Below are 11,538 nucleotides of genomic sequence, written 5' to 3'. Positions count from 1 at the left end.
AACATCAAATTGAAGGTTAGTACTGATTCCTTATGCATGCAAGTTAATTAGGTCAATTTTTTTTTTCTGTGCTCTGAAGTTGTTTGGATTATAAAATCTGAATTGCACTTGTGTTATTTTTTCCATGTGTTGTGTTGTGTCTTTTAAGTTGCTTACCCTAATATGCATGTTACAGGTATGAATCATGTTCATCGCAGAAGGGGTGATAATGAGGTTATGCACGCTTCCATTAGGAGAGAGCGTCGGCAGAAGGCAGAGGCAGAGGGTATAGTTTGAGTTCCCAGAAGTAAGGGTGGCAGGGAACGTTGTGTTGATATTGTCGATGAGCCTCAGCCTGAGTACGATCAGATGGACATGGAGCATCGAGTGGAGGATGATGCTGAGGCTGAGGAGGATGTGGATGATGACCAGCAGTAGCAGCGACAACGGAGGGGGATGCGTTTGTTGGAGCCATGAAGGCTGCTGATGGCGAGGTGCCTATTAATGTGATACTTTAATGATTGTAAACTGCTGTTAATCTTTGTGAAACTCATGTTAATGTTTTGTTTTTAATTTTTTGTAGTAGCGAAACAATTTAAAATGCATCAACAACAAGAATACAATTGATTTGATGCATTATGATGATACCAAACCTATCATGGCTGCATGGTGGTGGCGTGATAGACTGAGTGCCACCGGTATTTCTTGACTTCAGGATACAAACTACAGCCAGATTAACCATGACCTATGTTCTGCATTTGCGGAGAGGTGCCACGAGGAGACTTCGAGCTTCCATATTCCAATTAAGGAGATGACAGTGACACTTGATGATGTGTCATGTTTGATGCGTCTCCCCATTGATGGCATGCTTTTTTCCCACAAGAGTATTTCAAGGGACGATACGGTGGAGATGATGATGTGGTATTTGGGGTTTTCTCCGGGATATGCTCTTAAGGAGGTGAATGACATCGGAGGTGCACATGCATGGTTTAGCTACTTGAGGAGGATTTTCAAGGAGAGTCTTTTGCAGCAGTTGGAGGCTGATAATGAGGGTGATATGGAGGATGAGGTGCATAATTTGAGGGCGCATGCTCTCCGCATATATTTGTTGTACTTGGTGGGGATCACTATCTTCATTGACAAGAATGCTACCTATGTGGATATTGTCTATCTGAGGTACTTCAGAGACCTGGAGGTTGTTGCTGGTTATTCATGGGGAGTTGCTGCACAATCACACTTGTATAGGGAGTTTAACAGTGCCGGCCATTGGAACACCAAGCATCTGTCAGGATACTTGACTTTGTTGCAGGTATAAAGAAATAATTATGTTTGTTTTTTCATCTGTAAGTGTTGATTGTTTGTATATTTATATGTGGTTGTCTTTGTTGCATGCTTGAGTGTATCAACATTTCAGGGGTATAGGCAACAAGGATGCGTGGGGTGGATATTGGGAACATCAACATCCGTGTGCCATGCTTTCTGCACCACAGGTGGGTTTATCTGCACCAGACGAGTACATAAAGCATCTGGTTCAGCTGGATCTGGCGGGCATTGTCATGGCCCCATATGGAGAGCACTGTGTTGCATGTCCGTTTGAGCGGGCCAGCCTTTACTCTGGATGACTCATATACGGTAACTGCAAGGTAAGATATATGTCGGAGAGGGTGCTTCGTCAGTTTGGGTACATTCAGACTGTCCCCAGACATCCACATGAGAGTGCACCTCCCCAAGAGACCTTAGTGGATATCACCTACCGCTTTCATCATTTTCTCGATCATGTGTTGACACCTCAGCAGTTGTGTCACCATGCACTGCAGGGTGTGGAGGCGGAAGAGGGACACATCAGATGGTTTTATCGCGTCTCTCATCCGCGCATGATTCTTCCACTGGAGGATGTTCAGGTGTCGAGGCCACTAGAGCAGCAGACCCTTGATGAGGTTGCTACTGAGGAGGATGGAGATCAGGGGTACTCGGAGCTGTCTAAAACGTTGACCCGTATCAGAAACCGTGTGTATGTTGTGATGTACAGTAGTGTGGTGTCGCAAGGGTCTGAGGCATGGAAACATTTGGAGGAAGTCTTGAGAGAGGTTTATGGTGGAAAGGTTTATCGTCGTAGGAATAATGTTTAGGGTGGCAGGGGTAGAGTCATTGGATTATTGTAATTTTTAATTATGATATGTTTGAATAATTTGGATAATTTTTAGTGATGTAACATTTGGATAATTTTATTTTTATGTTTGATTAATGTTATGCTTGAAAATTATGTTGTGTTCTTTTGAATTAAATTTTATGTTTTGCATATGGTCAATGCATGGTATGTCGTTTAGAAGCAACCTAAATGCGCCAAAACATGCATGTTTCAGCCAAAACATATGGCTTATGCCTCTGTGCTGATGCAGTTTGGATTATATAATCTGGAATGATTTTACACATGTTGACTTTTTACGGGGTGATTGACACATTTCAGATTATATAATCCGGAATGTGTAAAACCAGGCAGAATTATATAATCCGAACCCATCCAATGTACTTTAGCATCAAAGATCTTTCGAGGTGCTTCAAACTCCAAAATGCACGAAATTTTCTGGATTATATAATCCAAAAGTAGTTCGGATTATATAATCCGAACTAGGGGTATTTTTGAAGAAAAAAATAGGACGCGCTAGAATCCAGCAGGGTGGGAAAAGTAATAATCTTGTATTTTAATTAAGTAAAAAATTGTATTTTAAATTTTGGGCCGGTTTTTGGGAAGTTAATTTGTTAATCCTTCAACTTTTTGTGGCTTTGGCACGGGCACACCCCGTTAACACCCCCAGTATAAAGATCATCTCGGTAAAAAAATTAGATGAAGTTTAGTTTAATAACCACATTAATATCTATAGATAGAAATTTGTTAGAGGAAGCATAACCATAGTATGTGCACAAACCCAACCCAAGTGTTAGGTTTCTTAAGCTCTTGCTTTAGGTCTCACCTTAAAAAATTATGTGGTGAAATATCCCCCCTGCCTCCCTTCTCTCTAAAATTCAAATCTTCTTCTTTGTGTCATTTTTCAGGATCTTCTGTTGAATTATAAGCTACTGATCAGGCCAACCAATTAAAAAGGAGAAGTAAAATTGACAAATGTTAAATAAAACATGAATTATGAATTTTTACAAAATATTTTTTTAGCTCTAATTAGTATTATTTAAATTAAAATTGTAAGCTTATTATTTATAAATAATTGAAGAATGGTTGGATATTATCAAAATAATTTACATAATATAATTGAAGTAGAACATTGGGCCTATGAGTTAATAAAAAAGGAGGAAAAATATAGAAACGAGTTTGGGTCTCAATACCCGAATAGCCCAGCACAACATCCTTGATTCTCACTACAAAACCCTAGCTTCTCCCTTTCACTCTTTATAAGCGCCTCACTCTCTCTATCCCTCACCTAAAAATAACGCTTCTCAAAAACTGCAATCTTTATTCCCTCTTTATCTTCCCTTGTTTTCTGAATTTGAATAGATCGGTAAATTGAATCTTTCATTATATGTCTACCTTTCAATATATATAAAATATGTATGTGTTTGTTGACTTTTATGATTGAATTGTGTATGTTATGTTCGAGAGGGGAAAATTTGTTATTATTATTTACAAGAAGAATTTTAGGTTGTTCACCTTGTTTTGTAATTTATTGGTCTACTTTTACAATTCCTTTTGCCTATTTAATCTTATTTTGGTTTGCGTCCACCATATCCACGAATGAAGCAACAAAACTCAATTCATGGACTTTCACTTCAGATCAGGTCAAAGGGGAACTGAGTAAACATCCCACGAGTGTGATTTCTTTGATTAAATGTCAGTAAGATGATCCACTTATAATTCCTTCAAGTTTATTATTTTTAATTAGTTGATTTTACTATGATTGAATTCAATTTATTTTATTTATTTGAATTTGTAGGTTTTATCTTGGTGGTATGATTTAGTGATTGGTTTATGTTTTATATATTTTATCCATCGATATATAAATTTTTTATTATGTATTTCATAAATTCTCCTACCACAAGGAATTAATTTCTAAGCACTTATTATTCACTGTATTTTTAAGTACAATGTTATGTATTTTTTAATAATATAATATTATTGTAATATATATCAAAGATAAATTACATATGAATAGAAGGCAAGCGAGCAACAAGTTGTGCTGCTAAACCTTTTTGAATGACAAAGTCAATTCTCGTAAAAACAACATTCATGGACCTAGAAAACATGACATTGTTATCCATGATCATTTGAACTCTATGTAGAAGGTTAACAACCTCTAGCACTAGGAAGCCAAAATTATTTTAAATAAAATTTTTGTAGTTAAGTAAAACTATTGAGGTGCAATATTTGAAGTAAAAATAATACTTTTATGCAAAGTCCTTAAAAAAAACATAAACAATAAGATGTTGTATAAAATAAACATTTCAAAATATGCTAAGTTACAATAAGAGATGTCATTTTGTCAAACTCATTCATGAGAATTGTTGTTTTAGGTTGAACATTTATGTTTTTATTTGTATTTCTACTAACCATTACATTTTTGTTCAGCCAAACTCGTATTGTTATTAACAATGGTGGTGGTAGTTGTTAACATGAATTTTCATATGTTCATTTTGACAGGAAAAGTGATGTGCAAGTGGTTACTCGCAAGAAGACACAAGTCCACCATAGATGTGATCCTTGTATAGGAAGCTTTCACTTCCTTAGGATCAGAGTGGTTAGTTGCGACGTATATATGTAGGATCTCGTCATAGACCTCATCCTTTCTTTCAACATCATTTATTTCGTCTAGTATATCAACAAGCTTTTGGATTGTATATTAAAAGAGAAAAGTGATGATCAAGAGTACAAAAAAATTTAAGTCCAAGGAGGAAGCATGGTTTCGACAACAAAGGAATTTGACAGATGTTTGGATTTCGACTTAAAGAATTTCAAATCCTTGCTGAAGAGGCAAGATCAAAGGTTCAGACACGTGGAAAGAAAGCTAAAGTTGTTGAAAAGATTTAGTTTCAAGCCGTTACTTTGTTAGTTATTTTTTCATAGAAAAAATGGGTCACAATTCATTAACAAAAGTTCTATAAACTCAAAGTACACGAGTGAAGAATGTATGTAACAATGATTTGTTGAACCATCTTTACTTAATGCAATGCAATTTATCTTTCTTTAAGTTTCTTTGCCTTTTAAAATTCTATGTATTTTAGTTTTTTTAATCTTCAAAGATATTATTGATTTATGTCAAAAGACAATTATCTTCATCGTAGAATAGTTTTCTTCATCTTGTTCATAAGCAAATCCATGAACATTCATATATTTTTTGGAAACTCATTGCACACTATGCCATAAAATTTCTAGTTTGATCCTGCAAGTAACAATTTAAAACTAATCTTATTGTTTACCACAAACACCGGTAAACATCAAATCGAAATATTAGGAGTCGAGGTCTAACTTCTACCTCATTGTTTTTTGAAGAATTAGAATGTCTCTTTGTACCATTAGAAAGCATGGTGCTAATTGATAATGCTAGTTATATTGGAAGGATTTGCAATGTCTCTTGTGGCTAGTTCTTTTGGAGTTTTATTCATCAAAACTAGCATAAATGGATATGTTAATATTGCTTCCCAATTTCCTTTACCATGTTGATGAACAACGATCTCCAGAGCGTCAAGTTCAGTCTTAGTCCAATCGTCCACTTGATATCTTATAATTGAAGACCTCTTTGAGGTAGTTGTGTCAATGGTTTTGGATCTAGTTGTATAACCTGAAGATGAATCATTCTGAAAACAATTAAATAAGCTTCCTCTAGTTAGCAACATGATGAAAGTTATCTATGAATTCTACTACAACATTTTTTTACTTACAACCACACTATAAAAACATATCAAAATATGAAGATTTTTTTTTTCTATTTAAGATGATGATGCTTTTTAAACTATGGTGACTTAAGGTATTACATATTCAATCCACAATGATTATGATATAAGGAGTATAATCATAGTACATTGGATATGATGAATACTTATGATTAATCTTATCCTTGCTAGTATAATCCATGCAAGATGGAAGTGGAGTATGTGCACCTATAATAAGGAAATTTTATAGTTATATTATCAAGGATTTAAAGCCTATTACATGTGTATGCATTAATTTTCCATGTTCCATAATGTCAATATGTTAATCATTTACCTTAAACTTTAAAGTCCTTTAGAGGATATGGACTGAGCTTAGATTTATGAAACTTTGAATTTGAATTGCACTGTAAGAAAAAATTAGATTAGCATCATGAGTTTACTACCAACTATAAGAGTGATTATTCTCAAGATGTAAAAGTGATTCTTATATTATTTTTTTAAAATGTTTCCTTCAAAACAACTTTAGTAAAATATTTGTTTTCTAAACTGGTGTATATAGTATATATAATATCATAGAACATAGCACTGTGAGCTCCATATTATGTTTCATCGTTGTCCAAAGGGTTGAATACTTCTATATTATTCATGAATAATCAGTGGAGTGATTTTTCACATGAGTGATGCTATTTGTCCCAATAGAAGATCGTGAATAGTTCCCGAAATTAAATCAGCCAATTGAATTTGTTTATGTCCGGGATAAATGGGAGGTAATGGGGCAGTTTTTTTGGATGATACATGGAGTAGCTATCGTGAAGTTTTCGCTGAATTTCTTTCGCTAAAAGTAGCAATTTCCTTTTCACATATATGTAAAACCTATGTAAGTATCTTTTGTAATTAATAATGTTGATATCATGAATATTATCACTCGCATTTATAATTGTAACTACAATAAACATAATTGTACAACTGTGCAAGTAGTTTATAAATCTTGATCGCAACTAGAATATTGCATAATTGGACATACTACAGTATCATGATCATTAGGTGGTATTTTCGGATGATTTAAAGGAATAAAACCTCTAAAAAAGATTTGATTGAACTTTTAAAGTTTTTTGTTGGTCAAAGAGACTTCACTTAATGTTAGTTTCTTTCACATAATATATCTATAAGTAAGAAATAAAAAGTTTATGGAAGAGGTAAATTAAAGAAAGTTGTGGCTTTTAATATGGACACGACTTCGTAGTTTTAATTAGATTCTTAAACCACAGTACAAGTTTTGTCTTCATGATTTTGATTGCATTCATGTCTTGCCGTTTACATTAGTTTGTTTTTAAATGGCGGATTTATTATTAGTTCTACAAGTGATATACCAACAAGTGTATAGTTTTATCACATAGTAAAAATAACGATCCAGAGACTTTTCCTAAGTGTTTAGCTAGATGTGCTTGAATGATTGAGAGTTTGATGGTTTTTGAAAATATGCAAATTAATAAAAAAAGTTGTCCTTGAATTATTCGAGATCATCACAACAATTTACAGTCTAAATCTCAATCTTTTCTAATGTTGTGAAAAATCAAAGCCTAAAGTTGAAGTAACTCTAAATTAACCAAGTTCTTTTTCAAGGTACAAATGTGTGTTTTATCCAATACAACCCCCTATTATCACATTTGCTATGTTGCTAAAATTCATTAAGTTCTACTAACTATGTCACCTCAAGGCCTTCTAGACTATTCCAATGCTTCAAAACCCTTGTCTAATCTTATAAGTCCATAAACTTCCTTTGTCTTAATTTCAACAAAGGTTATTGCTTTGATTTTTCTTAAAAACGATAAGATTAGATTGGACTTTGAAATCCCACAACAAAAGAAATGATTTAAATTATGGAAAGCCCATTCTTTGATTACTTTACATAATTCCATGACAATAAATAAATCAACTCGTTCATCAAAGTGGTGGGCTTAAAATAAAAATATAAAATAAGACATGAAAGTAAAAAAAAAAAAGAATTTATTAAATACAAAGATAAAATACATGAGATTTTTACTAATTGCTTACAAAGATGGAATGTGCTTTTAGCTAGGATTATAACTCTATTTACTGGGGAATTCTGTTCTTTATCCAATCAAAAATGTTCATTCTCAACTGAAATGACTATAATGCTCATGCGTGAGATAACTCACGTTAATTATAAATCTTGCGTGAGTTAACTCAGGTAGGCTGCGTGACTTAAGTCACACATGAGTATTTTCGAAAGTTTGGTTGGGAGCAAGCAATTTTTTATGGGAGAAGAGCATAATTCTTTATAGGGAAGCTAGATTCATCTATAAACCCAATATCTCAATCTTTCACCGGGACAAATGAAATTGGCTTGAGATTTTCCCGTGTTCACACAGTTAAGTTCATTAACAATCTATTGATTTTGATCTAGTGGTTCACAAACAAAACTGACTTTTTTTTGGTGGTAAAAAAAAACTGACTTTAATTTTGTTTTATATTTTTAAATATCAAGTTTAAATTTAGATTGTTTGATCTTGATCAAATGACTATTGATGATCGACAACGTCGATGCATTAAAATATTAAATTCAGAGAAACATGATCCAGCAAAATCATGTATGTTCCGAATCTTCCTTGCATAGGATCATTTACTATTGTAGTGTCTTTCATCTACTGAATAGTTGGTTGGACCATTCATTTGTATTTCACATAGCACTCACTCAATCAGCTGGATTTAAAGCATCTAAAATAACTTGGTCATTTCAACAAGTTAAACATATTAGACCATACTAAAAAATCAATAAAAGATCTAAAGAGTAACTCATGTCAGTGACCTCATGCATTGAAGACTCCTAATAGGAAAAGGGACACAAATGGAGTGCAAATACAAAATGTTAGGGCACTGATAACTATCTTATACTGGCACATTCTTTCATCAAATAAATGTTAGTAAGTCTTGGATGGCCACACTATTTGAGCACAACATTTAGTCACACTCACATGTTTGAAAAGAGGTAGAAAAAGAAAGAAAATAAATAAATAATATGTAGCGGGGCCGCTCTAAGAGTAAGGCTACCAAAACCCTCGCTTTAAGCCTCCAAACAAAAGAAATATTTTAAAAAGAAATTATAAGCAAAAACGTCTCATATGAAAACAAAAAAAATCTCATATATTAAAATTTGCTTAGACTTCACTTACTTTTGAGGATTATTGGACGGCCTGTTTTTGTACGTGGGTGCCCGAGCGTTTTATCCAAATAATTGTGACCATGTAAGTATTTTCTCAAATAGAGACATACATTAATTAACTGAGGATGTTTAATCATTAACCGAGGACGTTTAATCATGAGTATAATATTTAGTGTATCGCAATTTCTCTACTCTTTTTTGTTTCAACTCACATCACAATGGAAAATATAGAGTGAAGAGCAGTGGTAGATTATTATATTAGTATATGTATCCTTTTACACACATATCTTCATAAACCACCTATATTTTACTCCCTTAGGTGATCATACAAATCTAATATTATCGCTTGATTCAACTCAAACCTCTTGTTTATTATGTTTTTACGTAATGCAAGAGAATTTAACACCACCACATCACCAGTAAGAGAATTCATGATCCTCGTGTGTGTATTAGTCTGCATAGGGAAATGTACATATTTCCATGCTGAGTTAAACCTCAAATGCTGAACATTAGATAAAGCAACGTTTAGTGCAAAGGGAGTAAGGCTAATCACATATGGCAACTGTGTCTGTGCATGTTTCAGAAACAAGACTGAGAAAAATATGTGTTTCGCTTCCAATATATTAAAGAAAAACATGTCAATCTTTCCACATATTACCTAATTTTTAATATGAAATTCATAAGCTCAATTGCTAAACCATCAAACTTGAACACGCCTAGTTAACTGATTTGGAACATAAAAGTAAAAAATAAAGCACAAAATTAAACAAAGGCGTAAACAATTCATACAGAGTGTAATGAAGTTCGAACATATATATACAAGTTAAAATCCTAATATCGAATCACATACCTCGAGCGAAAACAATTCATCCTTTGATCGGAAGAAAGCTTTTCTTGTACTTTCCTATGTGACAATCAAATTTGTCTCCTTTAACACCAAGCTTCTCAATCATTTGAGTCCTTAAATCAACCCAGACTAGTTCTTTATCACCTTTGCTGAAGAAGACTATATTGTTCTTATTCCCAACTCCAATGGGGAAGTTAACAAAAGGTAAGGGTCCAACAATAAAGAGATTGATCCAAGATTCTCTCGCACCAAGTTTACCCAAAATTGATATGCGAAAAGTACTCATATTCTTTAAATAAGTTGAGATCAAAGTAATAGATTCATTTAACAGAGTTAGGTGCCTCACCACGAATCGAGAGTCAAAACTACCATCCATGTTTGAGGGCTTGGGTGTTGTAAGCAACACCTCGTTGCTAAAGTCAAATGAAAGCAAACATTCTTCAATATTTTTTGATTCACTTTTTGCCCACCAATGAAAAAAACCATCCATGTACACTCCCATACCTCCCAATGATGAATAGAAATAACAATTACGCATATCAAAATCAAGTTTCTTCCAAGAGTTATTTTTGAGACTATATACTTCCCACAAGGGGTCGTAGGATTTATCTTCCCATATCAAATCACCTTCGTCTTCTACACTATTTTCGGCAAAAAAATCTATCATTTGAATAACTTTATAATCACCACTAACATGATCATACCCAAACCCGTGAAGAAATAACCAAGGGGTCCGATCAGGTGGTATGTTTTCAACAGGGCTAGTAGGGATGACCTTAGATTCACGAGTAGTTGGGTTCCACAATACAACTTGACGGGTACATGTAAATCCTTGTTTGAGACAAAGAATACCATCAACACTAGAACCCACAATATAAATATCTGTATCATCCTCTTGAAATGGATGCGGCCAATCTACTTTAACCCGATTCTCAAACTTGTCACCAGAGAGCCAATAAAAGTCGCAATGATTACTGTATTCATATGTCCTAGGAAGCAATTTGTGCAGGACAAGAAATGTATCATCATAATAAGGATGATTACCATGGATGATATTGTCGGTGTACATTTTCATAAAACGAGGATTTCCAAATAAGAGAGACCATAGTTTGCATACGCATTGAAATCTCTTCAATGATTTTAAGGGAAGTTTTGACAAAATGAAGAGCACTATATCATGAGGTAAATAGTTGCAAACCTTTTCGTTAGTGACAGCAACTAACACTGATTTTTCCATCTCCGAGTCCGATGGTGGATTCCTGCAACTAGAGGGGAATGAGATTGAGAGAAATATGAAATGCAAATGTGAAAATATATTGTATTGAGCAAAGTAATCTGAAACCCTAATGACAACGGGTTTTTTCAACTGATATCCGTTTCGGAAGTCATTTTTCTAGCGTTGGTCCCCACGTATCCCTTCCCTCGTAAATTTCTAGCGGCAGTATAGGCAAAGCTATAACAGACAATATAACTTAGAGGAAAAAAGAAAAGAAAAAAAATAAACGAGCTTATCCATAAGAATTTTTCAACAGAGAAATAAAATAAAAGGTTTCAATACAATTTTGTCTCTCTATTTTCCATCTAAAATTAATTTTTACACTATGCTTGTTTGGTAAAATTTATGAATTTTTACACTATGGTTGGTACAAAA

The 11,538-nt window shown here is 33.8% G+C and overlaps 1 protein-coding gene across 1 annotated transcript; it reads right to left on the bottom strand.

The window, feature by feature from the left end:
* Positions 1-9,906: 9,906 nt before the first annotated feature.
* Positions 9,907-11,124, bottom strand: LOC25493633 (F-box/kelch-repeat protein At3g06240). The gene has a single exon (XM_024780750.1). The coding sequence runs from the start codon at positions 11,122-11,124 to the stop codon at positions 9,907-9,909; it is 1,218 nt and encodes a 405-aa protein (XP_024636518.1).
* Between the last annotated feature and the right edge of the window lie 414 nt (positions 11,125-11,538).

This window comes from Medicago truncatula, chromosome 4 (genome assembly GCF_003473485.1).
Source record: "Medicago truncatula cultivar Jemalong A17 chromosome 4, MtrunA17r5.0-ANR, whole genome shotgun sequence".
Lineage (NCBI taxonomy): Eukaryota > Viridiplantae > Streptophyta > Magnoliopsida > Fabales > Fabaceae > Medicago > Medicago truncatula.
The sequence above is the reverse complement of the archived record's forward strand: the minus strand, read 5'-3'. Positions and strand labels throughout refer to the sequence as shown.